Raw genomic sequence first — 16831 nt, 5'->3', positions numbered from 1 at the left:
CAGCGTCAGGCTGCAGAAAATCTAAATGTTTACATATGCATCTAGGCATGCCCATAACTAAAGCAGGATTTAACGATGTGGCTGCATTGGTCTCGGGTAGGGCTAGAGCTGGAGGGAGATACGGAACCTTATAAAGGCTATTAAAATATTTTTTAAAAAAATTAAATGCACACACAGAAGCTGGGTGGTCTCAAAGCAGGGCTGGGATTAGGGCCCACCTATAAAAATTCCCAATAATACCTGCCAATTAATGTTTATAGCTTCATGCGAACACGCCAACCCTCTCCCCTTTGTGCGAATCTTCAAATCATAAGCACGTCCCACACGTAAAATAATTTTCTATGCCACAGAAATCTCAGTGCAAATAACACGCTGGGGGCAGGGGAATGGTTGGCGGGGGGGAGGAATTTTTAAGGGGTTTTTTTTTGTCTTGTCCTCCAGAGCCAGGCAGCCACCGATGGCTTAGAGAAAACAAAAGCCTGGAGCAAGGGAAGAAGGATGAGCGCAGTTAATAAAGACAGTATTCTTCTTCCTTGCTAGGGAGTGAAAAGAACCTGAAGGGAATCAAAGCCCAGCTATACATACAGATAAATATATATATATATATATATTTCAGTCGTCCTCTCTCAGGTGCCTGCAGTAACAGGGTGATGGAGCTCAGCATCCCACTCATTCCCTCCGGAATGAGCTCGCTGCCGGGGCAGGGCTCCACAGAGCGGCCCCCAGACGATTCCTGCGCATCCACGTTCGCATCCTGATGGGGATCATTCGCAAAGAGCAAAATTAAAAGCACTGAAATGGTTTCTCCTCTTCCCTCTCCTGCAGCATCGCTGTTGAAATGCGCCGGGGGAGAGCGTGAAAGCACCAGAGCGGCTCCTTTATGCCGCCCGAAAACCTGGAACTAAACAATTTACTAACAGCTGTAGCTATAAAAGGCCCCATTATCGCATCGTGTACAGTAACAATGTCTTCATTCAAATTGCTTCCCCTCCTCGGAGGATTTATTTTTAAACCAGGCGGCTAAAGAGAGGAACAGGCCACTGGGGCTGCAAAGACCGAACCCAGTGTTCAAAGTGAGCCTTGTTTGGCGTTATCTTGATAAGATAAACAGGGATAATGGCTTTTTTCTTTCTCTGCTTTTTTCTATGCCCTCTTGCTTTTATTTTAAGGTGAACAGGAACCGGACACGTGCACTTTGTCGATCAAAGCTGGGGCAGGAGAGGCCTTTGGGGTGAGGTCCTGGAGAACACCTCATTGCCAGGTTTTGGCTTTTGGGGCCAGGGAGGGAGCAGCGCCCGATGCTTTGTCCCATGGGTTCAAGGTTCAAGGGCAGGAGCTCACACAGCCTGGCCCCGCCAGCCGCAGCTCCCCTCCCGACTAACCCATCCTCTACGGAATCCTTATCCATCCTCCGGCCGGAGCATCCCGCACAGCCTGGACCACCGCAGAGAGCCGGGACTGCTCCGGGATCCTGCCCGGCACTGGGAGCCTCCCCAGCCGCTCTCCTGCAAAACACCAGGGCATGATGCAGGCACCCAACGCGGTTGCCTTGAAAACCGTGAGTGCCTCACCTCCACCACGGGGCGCGGGATGAACACGGCCCCATGGAAGCATCACAGAGTGTTCAGCAGCTGCTGCTCACGGGCTCTTGCAAACGCAGAGCTGAAGCCTTCTCTTGCAAGGCCACTAAGGGTGGCTTTGGCCATTGCAGCACCCAGCCACAGAAACCATTCAGTTGGCCAACAGCACAGCCAGGGAAAAGGCTGGGCAGGTCCCTGCAAAGCCCTTTGGCAGAGGGAAGAGAAGCCAAAGAGCTCCACATCGGAGCTGCTCCGGGCATCGCCTGTCCCTCGGGCTCTATCTGCAGACGCAGTGACCACCACAGACAGAGAAGAAAGCAAGCGTTACACAGACTTTCCACCCAGCCAGATGTTGTTTGGGAGGCCAGCTGTCTCTCCTAAGCATTACGAATCAACCAAAAACCCTTCTCGGTCTAGACACTCGAGTAAGGGAGAAGGAAGAAGTGAGAGAGAAGAGGAGGGGAGACTATTTACACAAACGGTGATGTAAATGCGAGCAGCCAGCAAAGGGATTCGCAGCCAGCAGCCCGGCTTCCAGCCAGGCTTCGGAGACCTCCCTGCTGTCTTGGGAGGTCTTCTCCTCCTCCAGCCCGGGGCAATACGTGAGGCTGCAGCACCCATCCAGCCCCAGGAGCCGGGACCCAGCGGAGACTGGGCTGCCAGGGGCTTTCAACCAGCCCATTTCGGGTAAGGGATGGGCAAGGGAAGAAGAACGGGTGTTGCCACCAAACCTGCCGGCACCAAGGTGGCGAAGGAGCCTCCAACATGCAGACACAAGCCACAGAGCCTGAGGGGTTCTGCTCAGCCCGGCTCCGTCACTTCAGGCAGGTCTCCCCTGCTGAGGCACTGACTTCAAGCACCTTGAATTTGGGTTTCTGAATTTCAGGAGAGCACAAAGCACCTGTTTTCGCTAGAAGACCTCCACCTCCTGCAGTCTGGCTGCTTTTGGAAGATGCTCCCCATCTCCCTCACCCCCTGCCCGGCTCCTCTCAGGGCCCTGGCAGCTGGTGCACGGCTCTGCTCCGTGATTCCCAGTGCCTCCATGTGCTCCCCCACAGCATCGTCCACCGAGAGCGGCCTCTGACCAAGCTGCTGCCCCTAAACACAGCCCTGCAATGGAACCCCCCCCCCGCCCCCGGCCAGGCAAACGCCCGTCTGCCAGACTCAGAGAATGAAAAAAGCATCCTCTAAAAAGCATCCCCCTGGCACCGCTGCACGGGGATGGGGGACGGACGGACCCATCCCGACCTCTGCAGCCTGGCAGGAGGCAGGACCAGCATTGCGAGGCCAAGATAAACCATTCAAGACGCGGTTCGCTGCCAAGAACTACCGAGGAGCTGCTTTCCCGGCTGGAGCCCTGCCTGAGGCAGCCGCGGATCCGAGATGGGCTTCCTTTGCCAGGAGGGCTCAGCTCGGCTCCCCCGGCTCTGCTCAATGGTGGGACACAAGGACCTTCCCACCGGGTCCATCGCCCAGGGGACCCGCAGTGCTGCAGGCAGGCGACGGTCCTTGCTGGGGTCCCTGGTTTGCACTGGGGAAGTCTCCCCCAGGGATTTAAATTCACCCTGAACTCAGTCTCCAGCGTTCTGGATCGCTGTGAGCAAACCGAGCTACCACGCTTAAGGACCAGAAAAACATTTGTACTCTGCTCCTCATCCCAGGAGGGGAAAACATTGTACTCTGCTCCCTGCCCGCATCTCTCTGCATCAGGGACTGGGCAGCAAAGCACCGTAAGACCCCAGGTTTAACTGGTTAACCCCAGTTAACCAGCATCGCACCAAAACGGGAAGCAGGTCCATCTGCAGGACCACAGACTACCCAGGCGCTGCAGGAGAATGGATGTTTTCCTGGTGCGGAAAACATCTGGTAGCTTTGAAGGCAGCTCAAGGAAAACACCGGAGGCCACACGGCTTTCCCACGGCGGTTTTTCTGCCCGTCCCGCAGACGCGGCCACGCAAAGGTGCCGGGAGCCATCGGGAGCTGCGGAGCTGCTCCGGGAGAGGCTGGACACGCCGTCGTGTTTGCTGTCACGATGATTGCTTTATTCACGCAGATAATTTTTCTTGGATACAGGATGAAGCCAAGACATCGTGATCAGTCTGGCTTCTGTCTGTCAGCGGTGTAAGTCTGCCCGTGGAGGATAAGGAGTGGGAAGGGAGGCCACCTTGCTCCGCCGGCCATGGCCATCCTCCAACAGATCTCACCTGCTCTGCAAACCAAGCACACCAAAGCCATCCTGCAGCATCTGCTCAGGCGACAAACAGGAACCGGGAAGCTCCATCCAAGGGGACAGAGATGCCGGGAAAGGCCTCGTGAGGGGGAAGCGCAGGCAGAGGCGCTGCCGGATCCAGCACAGCCCCGCAAACATCTCCGGGGGGGAAGCAATTTGAGCCCACCTCACCTGGATACCCACGCACCTGCTTCCTTTTCCTACTGGCCCAGAGCAGCTGTAATACCTCTTTTCAATAAAATATCATTTTCTGATGGGACAAGAGAGAATCAGAAGGCTTTGGCAGGAGGAGCGCACATCCATCAGCTGTGTCGCCGCAGCAGGGCGAGCGCAGGGCATCCGTCCCCTCCCTGCCAAACACAAGCCCTGGTTCTCCCGGTGGGTGATGGAGGAAACTGCTTTCCCAACATCCCCACGGCTCCATTTCACCCAGCGCCAAGACCTAAATTGTGCATTTCTTCTCTTAAAGCCAACGTGCACGTTCGCACGTGGGGGCTGGGACATCCGAGGCTTCTGCTGGGAAGATGCCGCCACCGCCGGCAGGAGCCTCCTCTCCATCTCTTCTGCTGAGGTTCATTAGCCACGACGAGAAACGCAGCAGCTGAGGAGCCACAGTCCTGTTTGGTGGCCCACCAAACCCTTCCGAGACCACTTTCTTCTCCAGAGCACCAGCCGTGGTGAAAACGCACCTTGGTACCATCCCCACCGCTCTCAAAAGAAAAGCCCTGGAGAAACCTACCCAGCTCGTTAACTCTGGCTTAGTAATAAACATCTGCCTGCAGGCCAGGCTAATTAAAAGGTGCTTAATAAGCATCTTCCAACAGTTTTGTTTTGTAAGCGGGCTTTGCGCTGCAGGCAGGAGCCGAATTTGTCTGGGATGCCGGGGGAAAGGTGGAAATCCCCGTCCGGCCCCACCTCGCCTCCCATCAATGTGTTGGGGGGGTTCCATTCGCTGTGTGCGTGCACAGCCCTGCGCTGATGAAGAGGGCAGGATTCGTCCCCCCCTTCCCCCCCCCCCCCCAATTTCGATCCTACCCCGGCAGCAACCCCTTTATTCGCTCCGCTGTGGCTCTAGTCACAAGCGAGAGGCAGAAATTCCATGTGTGTGCGTAAGGAGGGGAAAAAACCCAGCGTGTCTTCTGCTGTCTCTCAGACCACAATGACTTCCATTCATTCAAAGAAAACACAGTATGAAATTTTTGCCTGGTTTCAATCTCCATACATTAATCAAGCTTTTTTTTTCCCATTCCTTTTTTTTTTCCTTTCCTTTTTTTTTCCTGTCCTTTTTTCTCCTTTCCTTTTTTCTCCTTTCCTTTTTTCTCCTTTCCTTTTTTCTCCTTTCCTTTTTTTCCTTCCCTTTTTTCTTCTTTCCTTTCTTCTTTCCTTTCCTTTCTTTTCCTTTCCTTTCTTTCTTTTCCTTTCCTTTCTTTTTCTTTCTTTCCTTTCTTTTTCTTTCTTTCCTTTCTTTTTCTTTCCTTTCTTTCTTTTTTCTTTCCTTTCTTTCTTTTTTCTTTCCTTTCTTTCTTTTTTCTTTCCTTTTTTCTCTTCTCCCCCACCTCCCCCGGCCTGAGAGACACAGCGTGGGAGGCACAGGCTGTCCCATGAAATAATATTTTCCAAGCCATAGTCAAAGTCTGCCTGTCAACTCGAAGCCTCTTTTCTGTCTGTTTTACCAAAGCTGGACAGGAAACAATCTGTGGGCACAACAGATCAAAACAAGGCCAGCATTCCCAGCAAAAGGGCCGATGAATGGGAACCATTGTGCTGCGGTGGAGGAAACACCACCATCATCATCGGGGGAGAAAAAATTAAAAAAAAAAATCAAAAAAATATCTGTTTACATCACTTCCACACTCGCACCCGCTCGGCAGCTGCCCTAAATGGGAGCTTTCATTCGGGAGATAGCGGGGAAGGTGGGCTGCTGGGGGGGAGCTCCGGTGCCACCATGGGATGGTCCCTCAGCACGAAAAAAGCTGCGCTGGGGAAGGGCAAGCCCAAGTTAAACATTACACCCCAAAAACGTGCACTTTTCCCCTTCCTTGCACCCGCGGCCAGCGTCGCCTGCAGCTGGCAGAAGGGAATGCAACAAACTCTACGGTGGGATTCGGCTGCTGACGAAGGGGAGAAGGAATCAGTCCCTGCCCTGAGGAGCTTGGGGTTTAGGTGAGAAGGGCTCACCGTGGGCAGGTCACAGACCCACGGAATGGTTTGGGTTGGAAGGGACCTTAAAGCCCACCCAGTGCCATCCCCTGCCCTGGGCAGGGACACCTCCCACCAGCCCAGGTTGCTCCAAGCCCCGTCCAACCTGGCCTTGAACCCCTCCAGGGATGGGGCAGCCACAGCTTCTCTGGGCAACCTGGGCCAAGGGCTCACCGCCCTCACAGCAAAGAATTTCTTCCTCAGATCTCATCTCAATCTCCCCTCTTTCAGTTTAAAACCCTCCCGTCTCGTCCCATGGCTCCCCTCCCTGCTCCAGAGTCCCTCCCCAGCTTTCCTGGAGCCCCTTTAGGGACTGGAAGGGGCTCTAAGGTCTCCTTGGAGCCTTCTCTTCTCCAGGCTGAACCCCCCCAGCTCTCTCAGCCTGTCCCCACAGCAGAGGGGCTCCAGCCCTCCCAGCATCTCTGGGACCTCCTCTGGCCCCGCTCCAACAGCTCTGTGTCCTTCTGCTGTTGGTGTCCCCAGAGGTGGAGGCAGCGCTGCAGAGGGGGGTCCACCTCTCCCAGGAGGGTTCCAGCCCCGGCAGCACTGTGCCCAGGAAAAGAGGGTGCTGCCGGGGTGACACCTCTCCCTGCCCGAGTGCTGGGGGGTTCCCCTGCCGCCCGCTCACCCTCCGACTGCTGCAGCTGCTCGCGGGGATCCGGGTGAACCCCAAGAATCGTTCCCCAGCCACGCAGGGAAAGCCGCCATCGTCTCCGTGAGCTGCCATCGTCCCTGTGAGCAGAGCCCCCCAACTCCCTCTGCTTTAAACCAGAGGCAGCAGCTGACCCCCCCCATAGCTAAATGTACCCGGCTTCATCCTAAGGCAGAGGTTTGCCAAAACCCCTCCCGCACCGCTTCTAACCTCTCTCAATCATTTGCACCCGCGGCATCCTAGGAGGACACGGTGCCCAGACCACCCATGGCTTAACAAAGCATTTCACTTTATTTTTTAAACTTACAGTCCCTTACGTGTATCATCTGCTCGAAGTCATTTACAGCATTTAGCTCGGCATCGGTTTCACTTGTCCGAACATTCTCGGCGCACCTGACAGAGCTGCCCTCCAGGCATTTTGCCAGCGAAACGGCCACCTTTGGGAGCCCCGTTCCCTCCGGGACTCACCCTACAGCGACGGGAGACCACGAACCAGCCCCACATCTGCCCAGCCCAGGCTGATTGGAACATGGATGTTACCACCTAGTGTCAGGCGGGAGAGGAGCAGCAGCCAGGGATGGGGATGGAGGTGGGGACAGCTCGGCTGTGGCTCTTGCTCTGCGGAAACGGCCGGTTTTGGACTGCGAGCCCAGAGCATGGACATTCCCGACACCTCTGCTTCCCCGGCCAGCAGCAGGGACATGAGCTTTCTAACCCTGTAACGGGGATAAATTTAAAAATAAAAACGCACGACACGCTTTTGGGGAGGAAGAGTACAGAAAAATCCCACCCCTGTTTTATTCTGTCTTTTCAGTTCGAGTCGGACTTGCAGATATTTCTTACCTGCAATCAGACAAGTTATTCGCTGTAAGAGTCAGGTCCACGCTGTCCTAACTCACCTCATATTTGTGATGGGAGAAGTAGGGAAGTGGCTCTGCCCCATCCAAGTCAGGAGCACGGGGAAGGGGCCTGGAGCAGCCAGCACCGAGACCAGCCAGCACCGAAAACGCAGAATATAACAGAAATGTGGGGATGGGGCACCGGGCTTGGCCATTCAAACCATGGCACAGGGAGGTATTTAGTGAAAGAAGGACAGCAAACGTACGGCAAAGGAGAAGAATGCTTTTTCCGACGAGGCAGGGGTCACCCGTCATCTCAGCACGGTTCGCCCGGTGCCGGGGGAATCCCACGGCAAAGCTGCTGGGCTGCGGGCGCCTGGGCAGGAGCTCGGGCTGGGGACGGCTCACAGCACTGGCCGAAATCAAAATTAAATGATCCCTCTGCCAAACTTAGACCTCACCAATTACCCAGGACCTGAAAACGCTGCCGTGGTTGAAATTATCTTTTTTTTTTTTTTTTTAATATATTTTATTTTCTGGCGCATACCACCCCTTGTGACCGGCCTGAGCCTGACGCTGTGACAAAGGCCGCCTTCTTACCGAGCCACCGCCGCAGCACGCCCTGGTCCCGTGGCCCCCGTGCTGCGTGGCATGAGGACAGACAGCGGCCCCGGTCCCCGGGACCCCCGTCCCCCCTGGATCCGCATCCTCAGAGGATGCTGTGTCCCTGCAGGCTGCCCAGGGATGCAGCCAGGCACCACGGGGTCACCGTCCCCTCTGTCCCACGACGGGGACGAAGCCTGAACCAAACCGCAGAGGTGCCACGAGAGGGATGGTGAGGGCAGGGGAGCTGGCGGGGGCGGGGAGGGAAGCGCAAATTCAAGCCCGTCTTGATCTCGGCAGCTCCAGCCCCATCTGGTTCCCGTTAAATCAGCCACACAAGGTGGAGAGGGTTTCCTCCCCCCACGCTGCAGTGTGCAAAGAGGGGGAGGTAAAACAGCTTTTTTAAGACATGGCTGCCCTTCTCTTTACCTTCCTGCCTGGAAGGCAGCCAGGAGCGGCTCATGCCTCCCTGCTCACATCTGGAGGGGACCTTCTCCCCTCCCGGGGCTCGCCGCACGCCCCACAATGGGCACTGCTCCTCTGCAAGGGCTCTGGGTCTCGCTCTGCGTTTCGCTCCTCTTCTGTCACCGCAGCGGCTTTGTCCTGAGCCGCTATTTCCAGCCTGTGGGACTTTCCCATGTTTTTATCCTTGTGAGGAACTGGGCAGGCAAACCATGGTCCTGCAGCAGGGAGGGAGGGAGGGATACTCCGCAGCAGGGAGGGAGGGAGGGATACTCCACAACAAGGAGGGATGGAGGGAGGGATACTCCGCAGCAGGGAGGGATGGAGGGAGGGATACTCCGCAGCAGGGAGGGATGGAGGGAGGGATACTCCGCAGCAGGGAGGGAGGGATGCTCCTGCCTGAGGACAAGCAGCAGCTCAGCCCCCCATGGGAAATACCCCGAAAGCAGACATTAGTTCATCCTAAGCCCTCTCTAAACTGCCACAAAAGCCACATCACCTTTCCAAGAAAGGCTCGAGTGTGCTGCCCCACTAACCCTGGCCCAGCCAAAGGAGCACCGATACCCACCTGCGCACGAAAGCGAAGATCCAGCCCTGCCATTGAGACCCCACTTTCCTCGGGCACGGGACCGCATTTCACCAGCATCCCCAGAGAGGACAAATAAAGCGTGTTCCCCCCACACCACAAGCCATAAATGAAACAACTGGCCAGGCGAGGGGCTGGAACCCCAGAGCAAGCCCTGGCCCAGGCAGAGAGGAGCCACGGAGGAGCGCGATCGCAGGAACGGAGCCTGCACACCCGGTGGCAGCAAAGAAACGCGGAGGAGAGCGGGCAGGGGCCTGGCAGCACCCAGATGCTCCGGGGAGCTGGGGGGGATGGAGGGATCCTGCAAGGACAGAGGGAAGAGGCTGGACCCCACCGGAGCGCAGAGAGTCAGGCAATGGCAGAGGTGAAGCCAGCACACACGAAGCACTCGGTCTTTTAAAAGGCAAGAATTCCACCCTGCTTCCTAACCATCCTTTTTTGGGTTTTAGCTAAACCCCGAAGTGTCCCAGTGACTCGGACCATCAGCTGCGGGTCTCTGCCTGCAGAGCTCTGCTCACGCCGCCTGTGCTGGTCCTTACTGGCCACCGCAGCTGCCAGCCAGCCCCGTCTCTGCAGCACGCCCGGCCCTGCGGCGCTTTAAAACCCGAAAACGGTCCCTTGCCATGCTCTGCCACGGCTGAGCTCCGCACCGGCACAGCCCCGAACACACAGCCAGGGCAGGAGCCCCGCAGCACCCATCCTGCCATGGGGGGAGAGCCCTCAGCCGAGGAAAAGCCTCGCGGGATTTCACAGAATCATAGAATTGTCTGGGTTGGAACGGACCCTTCAGATCAGCCAGTCCAACCATCAACCTACCGCTGCCAAAAACCCGTCACTAAACCATCCCATACCTTGCAGGGATCCCTGTATCGGGAACAGGGTGCTAACCCTCATCCAAACGAAGCTGGGGAGCATTGCTGCGCTACGTGAAAAAAGCAAAGCCCTTGGGACGGTGACGGCCGGCCGGGGCAGGCAGGGACCCTGTTGCAGCACCCACCCTTGAGATGCTCCAGTGCTCCAGGCTCCCCGCAACCCCCAGCCGTCACCACCGCGGTTTGCCGAGCAACTGGTGCTCTCCCCTTCTTTCCCAGCTGTCTCTCCGCAAACACGCTGCTTTATTTCCAAAGCCCGTGGCTTCGAAAACAGCCCTTGGGGATCCAGCATGGCCGTGTCTCACCAGGGCCCCGCAGCGAGCTGGAATGAATTCGGGCTCCCGCCGAGCCTTCCCCACTCCGGGAGCAACGCAACCGGGCAGCGCTGCCCCAGGCGAGGCAGCGTTATCCACCGAGCACAAGGCAGCGAGGAAGGTCCTCTGGTAGCGTGGAGAAGTGACAGCCAGCCCTGGGAACGTCTGCCAGCCATTGCGAAGCATCCCCGGGCGCCTGCATCTTTAGCTCGGGCTCCCAGCGCCTCAGAGCGTTCACAAATACTTTTGCGCAATTCGAGGTTTGAACAAATAAGGCTTCCTGAGGGGCAGCTCGGCACTAACGCGGTTAGTCACAGCCCAGGGGGGGAAGCAGAAGGGAGGAGGTAAACCGAGTCATGCAGCTGCTTCGTTAAAAGGCTATTTCAAAATAACGGACACGGGGGGGGGATCACAACTGTCGTGTCCCCCAAGGGCTGAGGTTGGCCAAGGAGCAATTTCCCCTCAGCTCTGTTTCTCACGTTGGCTCACCTCAAGCATAATTCCAGTGCTATTTTTTAAGCCTACGTATCACAAATTAGCCACCTAAAATTTTTACTCCTAGATATTTCCTAACGGCTTCACAGCGGAGCGGCTACACCGAGCGCTTTCTGGGCTGCCCGCAGATGACAGTGACAGACAGATCGGTGGCAATGAAGTTATTTTGTCTCCTTTTGCAGCTGACTAAATTTGCATTGGTATTTTCACGGTACAGACCCCACCTTTCATCTAACATGATTAATGCCGTTGTAAATGCACAGAAAGAACCAGCTGCTTCTGGCTTCTTAGCTTCTACCGAGCAGCTGATGAAAAAAGAAAAAGTCCTTTTGTTCAAGCATCTCTAGAGCCTCTGCAGACTTTTTGAAGAGCCTTTTATTTCAAAAGGTTAGAGAAACGTGGTGTCTAGAGCTGGTGTATCCCGCTTTTCTCCCCACAAGCCCGGATGGTGTCGGCTGCCATCGGAGCACCCAGGGCAGCGCAACCGGTGCCAGCCCACGCTGTCAGGACGTGTATATATTATGCGCACATCAGCCAGGGATGCAACAGGGCATCGGGTACCAAAGGTTTTGCTCGTGTCTTTGCGTGGTCCTCGTGAGCACAGCTTGTGCCCGGCCAGAGAAGGGGCTGGACAAGCTGGAGGGCTCCAAACCCATCCCCGGGACGCTACGGATGCTCCGGCAGGACCCACGGCTTCCATCCACAGCCCTAAGGGTTGGGGCAGGTTATTCACAGGCTGAACACGCTGCGTGGCCCCAAACCGCGTAGAACTACAGCGTGGGTCTGGCACACGCAGGGCGGAGGGAATGCGGCGTGCCGTGGGGGTAAAATTCAATCAGAATTGGGCAGGTGGAGGAGCTCGGCAGCAGGGTGCCGTTTGCGAGCCAGCCACCAAGAGGTGCCAGCAGCTCTTCCAGAGCCCAGGCAGCTCCTCCAGCTCCCACTTCACACCAGACTTCTTCCTTTCTCCCATTTCTTTAGCAATCAGCCCAGTTTCAGCTCTGCTGGGAGCAGCAGGGCTCTCCCTGCCGTCACCCACCCCCCAGTACGCCCAGGTTTTGCCCCCGCTTGGTATAAAAACACACCCGAAGCCCAAACCCTCCCCAGGCAGTTTGGAGGAGCTGAACTAACCCCCCGTGTTCACACCGGTCCTGGAGTGAAGCACAAAAGGTTTTGCAGGAGCAATGCTGATGCTGCCAAAAACCGAGCCGGCTGCTGGCGAGGCTGGGGCCGGCGGGCAGGGATGGCCGAGAGCCGGAGGGCAGGGATGGCCGGGAGGATTGAGGGTCTTCATTGCCACCAGTTCCAGAATGTAGTGGCCCTGCTTGTCAGGAATGAAAAACAAAACCATGGCATGCTTTGCAACAGCTCCAGCAGCTGCTCCTACCCCTTGGGGATGCTGCTTTTGTGGAAAACCACATTTCTCTGATGGGAGAGTGAGGAGCCGGTGCCAGGGAGCCTGCCTGCTCCGTGGGAAACGGAGCCACGACTGGTCCCAGCGCAGCTGCGACAGGATGGGGACGAGAAGACGACGGCATCCTTGCAGGGACCCACGGAGATACGGGGCAGGGGCACTGGGGAGAGGAGGTGTCCCGGCTCCCGACAGCCTCCGCCACTCCATATTGCTCACAATCACCTTTAAACTCTTGCTGCTGGCCCCGAGGAAAGGGACTTGCCCAGGTTAAAATTTCACCCTACCTGAACCTGACTGACATGTCTCTGGCTTTCAAGTCTTATCTTCAAGGGATTTTTCTCCCCTTCCTCTGAATTTCCCGACTGGAGAAGCTCCCCAACACAGAAACAGCTACTAGCGTTCAGCCAAACCGGCAGCATCACCAGGGATGTTTAATGGGGGTAAGGGAGAGGAGAAAAAAAACCCCAGTGTGATACAGGCAAACCCCTTGGCGGCGAGCAGCACGGGGAGGGGGCTGCGAGTGCCCCCAGTGCAGCCCAGCACCCCCCAGATCCCCGGAGGGACGGGGGCTGTGCGCACCTATTCCCACCCCGTCTCCCCCAGCAGCACCCCGCGGTGGTACCCACATGTGCTGCCTCCTCCCCGTCAGCCCCCCCCGGCTCCATCCATCTGCCCAGCCAGGCAGAAACACAGAATCATTGCGGAAACCAGGCGTCGACGACAGAAGCCTTTTTTCACGTCTGACAAAGCACAACCACTAGGAAAAATGCAACAGCACGAGGAATTTCTTCTGCTCCTTCTGCCCACATTTGCGTTTCTGGACAAGTTTCAGTCGATGCATCTCCAGCCACCCTGGCTTGGGAGCGATGTGGGGCAGACAGACAGACAGACAACCTCCAAGAGGCAAAGGCACACACAAACCCTGATGCTCGCGAAGCAGAAGCGGCGTTGCGGCTTACCTGGCGCTTTGGAAGGTCGCAGATGCTGATTTTCCAATAGCCCCGAATCCAACTCCCACTGCCAGACCCTCTGAAACAGGAAGGAAAAAAAGCAGTGAGGTCAAACCCTCCAACAGCCCTGAGACCGTCCCTCCTCCTGCGCTTCAACGGAGCAAAGACCGGTGTGAGCAGGAAAGCAGGACTCCGGGCCAGGTCGTTACCCTTCTCATTTTAATCTAAATTCATTTAATCAATGTAAGAGCCTGCCACGCTGCCCAGGGCACTTCCCCACTCTGCCCCAAAGCAACAGTTTCTCAGGAAGCCAACACGGAGAAGAGAGATTTCTGTGTTTATGGGTGCACTGGAGGGGAAAAGATGCCAATCCCCCACCAGCAGAAGTACTGTTTTAATAAGGAGCATAGCACTGCAAAAGTCTGGTCAAAAGGATTCTGGATGGATAAACCTCTCTGCAGAGAATGGGCCTCTGCAAGGTGCAGACGAACTGGTGCCACGGGGGGTTGCAGAAGAACCAAACACCGACTTCTCCCATCAAGTCCCCCAGAGCTGAGCCAAGCCAGGACCGGGCTCCCGGCAATGTCACCTCCCCAGCTTCTGGTCTCCCCGTGCCCAAATCCCAGCCCAACGCCTGTACAGACAGTCTGCAAAGCAGCAGGAAACCCAAACGCCACGAGAAAATCCCCACCTTGCAGATTATTTTAGATCACAGTTAATCCCGTAATTTCAGATTACCATTTTTGCCATAAACCCCAAAGAAAAGCCGCCGCGGAGCCGTCCCAGGAGCGCAGCAGGTGCGGGAGCGCCACGATCCCCCACTGCCTCCTCCCTGCGGCTCCTCGGGCAGAAACCGCTCCGTCTTTCCCGCTCCCCTCCTGCCCTCGCGCAAATTTTTCTTACCCTCCCGCCACCGCCACAGCTCCCTCATCCCTCCCAGAAAAAAAATAATCTTATTTTCAGAAGGCATCAAACCTTTGCTTTTTTTTTTTTTTCCCCTCCTTTGTTCATAATCCCCATTTTTTTGTTTTTGGTATCACTCCCCTCTGAGCAAGGCGGGGTGGGGGGGCGAAAAACCATGCCAAGAACAAAAGCAAACCTGTCTGTGTAGCTGGCTGGGCTTTACAGCCTTCAAAAGAGGCAATTAGCCGCTCCGGCTGCTGGCAGCCACGCGAGGGGACAGTGGGGACCGTTCAGATGAGCATTCGAACAGGTTGAAAATGTCACGGAGAGTGTTTACCTGCGTACTGGAGGATAAGGGCGCAGACAAAGAGGGCCGTGTGTGTGTTTGTGGTCTTCTGAATTTCCAGTTGCCTTGGAAACGGACCATAAAAAGCAGCACTAACTGGGATAATCACGGCATTTGCATCCTCGAGTCCAGGCTGAGCGTGGAGAACTGAAACACTTGACAGGTCCTCAGAGCCCTGATCCGAGGCTCGGGATGGAGACAGGGAAAATGACCCTATGCACAGAGTTACGGGGCAAGGAGACTCCGAATTGTCCCTAAAATACCGCGAGTGGGTGATAACTCCAGCTAGAGAGCCAGCCAGGGGAACCGAGGCAGACGCCGGCCCCGGGAGGGATCACGCTCTTGTGCAAAGCGCTCCCCGTGCCCCCCCCACCCGCCCGGGAGCTGGGTTAAGCAAACTTTGGAGGCAGATCTTTATAAAGACGTTTAATGTTTAATGGCTGTGCTCAGTATGGCTCTCGGGATGTAACGAAACTCCGCACAAACGGGTCTGGCATTGCTCTTCCAAAAGATTTCTTTTTAAGCAAGACTCGCCCAGAGAGCAAAATCCAAAGGACAAAAGTGCTAATTTGTGTGAATAACGAAAATAGCTTTGACAGAGGGGAAAAGCCATAACGCTTTTTGCAGCCCCGCTGCAAAGCGAGTCTCGTGGAATAAGAAACGCAGCGGCACAATTAATGGAAGTACAAATCACATGGACGTGGAAACAAATTATGGGGAATTAAAATCAACAGATGGTGCGTAGTGAACTGCTTATTGGGAGAGGGTGGAGCAGGCGACGGTGGAAGCTGCAGCGCGGTGGAGATGCTCGGCAGCACGGAGAGGAGGAGGTGACACCGTGGCCTCTGGCCACGGGCTCGCCCAGGTCCCCGCTCCCCCCGAGGGGACGCGAGAGCTGGGGCAGGACGAGTGCGACCACGAACCGACCCCAGAGCGTCCCACGGGGAACCCCAGCCAAGCAAGTCCGGTGTCCCAGAAGCAGCAGGGACCCCAGCATGTCCCACCGTCGCTGCTGAGGCTGGGGAAGCCTCTCATCCTAGGGAGCAGGCATCGTGTGACGCGCGCGGCCCGTCGCCGAGATTTGCTTCGAGTATTTCATTTAGAACAGCCCGCCAAGATCAGGCGTTCACTGCGCCACTCCAAGAGCACGGGTTCAGCCTCTTTCAAAAGAAGATGTCAAACCTCAAACCGCCTCTGGTTTGCAGGTAATCAAGCAGATGCACAGAGATTTACACGGAAACCAAAGCGAAAGAGCTCGCTGCCAGTTTGCCCAGACTCACAGCCAGCTCAGCCCTCCGGCCGCAGCCCCTCTCCCGGGTATTCTGCACGCACTCAAATTGTAAATAGCCCGAAGTGGCTTTTTCAGGTGGGGAAAGACACAAGAAGAGAAAGGTTAATGTTTCTATGTCAACCACTTAGAGATACGCCGCGCTGAAGGCCCTGCAAATGGATGACTGGGACATGAGGTCAGTGGCGATGGGTAGGGGAGAGCGGATCTCCTCACCCCCCGAAAGCTCAGGTGTCAGCTTGAAAAATAAACAGCCCTGTGCGAGTTGTGGTTCTTGGCACCGTGGCGAGCAACGGCAGAGAGAAGCACAGCCCCGGGCAACCCCGAGTGACGGAAGGATCTACGGCAGCCACCACCCTGCAGAGGGCAAGGCAAAAGCCCTACGGCTTGGGATGGGAAAGAGGGTGGAAGGCATGTCCCTTGGGAAACCTTTCCATGTCGGAGAGGGTTTTTCAGAGGGTTTCAGTGGCTGAAGCTGTTGTCAGCCCCTCTCGCAACTGGTGATGGAGCTGGCAGAACCGGTGGCCCCGCACAACCCTGTCAGCTGGAGAGCCCGCGTGGCAAAGGCGCAGGCTGGGGCGTTAATTCCGCGTCTCTCTGCTGAGTTGCAGAACAAAGAAAGAAAAATGTGACCAATCTCAGCCACTGTCAAGAAAACGCTTCTATTTAACCTAAACAAACGGATTTTGCCTCTCTCGGGCTTCCTTGGCTTTACAATTCAAGATGCTTTATCCTGATAAGGCATTACCCGGGGATCAGACTAATCCTACACTAACTTAAGGATCAGCTGCAAACCTCTCCGTTGGCAGGGCTCGTCGCAAAGGCATGTTTTCCTCTCTGCTTGTTTTCTGAGAAAAAAAAAAAAAAAAAAAAAGCTTCAAAACCTCAGCCTGCAAAGCGATAACCGTGCTGGAGGGTCACTGCAGAGACTCCTGTCGTTAATGCTGGATGGCTGCGGGATCTGTTACGGCAGCCTGCTGATGGCAGTGGCGAGGGCAAAAGCATGACATCCATAGGTGTCCTTACTGATATGCAGAGCTGATCAAAACCAGAGCATTTTCATAGCACCATGGACTGTCCACCAGCCCCAAAGCCAAG

General features: G+C 56.0%; 1 protein-coding gene across 2 annotated transcripts in view; it reads right to left on the bottom strand.

Annotated features, from left to right (window-relative positions):
- The window catches only part of SLC39A11 (solute carrier family 39 member 11), a 97508-nt gene that overhangs the window by 11399 nt on the left and 69278 nt on the right, over positions 1–16831 (bottom strand). For both annotated transcript variants that reach the window (XM_054222048.1, XM_054222049.1), the window contains exon 7: positions 13206–13275. In XM_054222048.1, the coding sequence (XP_054078023.1) occupies positions 13206–13275 (70 nt within the window). The remainder of the gene's footprint in view (positions 1–13205; positions 13276–16831) is intronic.

The sequence above is a fragment of the Rissa tridactyla genome, chromosome 15 (assembly GCF_028500815.1).
Source record: "Rissa tridactyla isolate bRisTri1 chromosome 15, bRisTri1.patW.cur.20221130, whole genome shotgun sequence".
Lineage (NCBI taxonomy): Eukaryota > Metazoa > Chordata > Aves > Charadriiformes > Laridae > Rissa > Rissa tridactyla.
The sequence above is the reverse complement of the archived record's forward strand: the minus strand, read 5'-3'. Positions and strand labels throughout refer to the sequence as shown.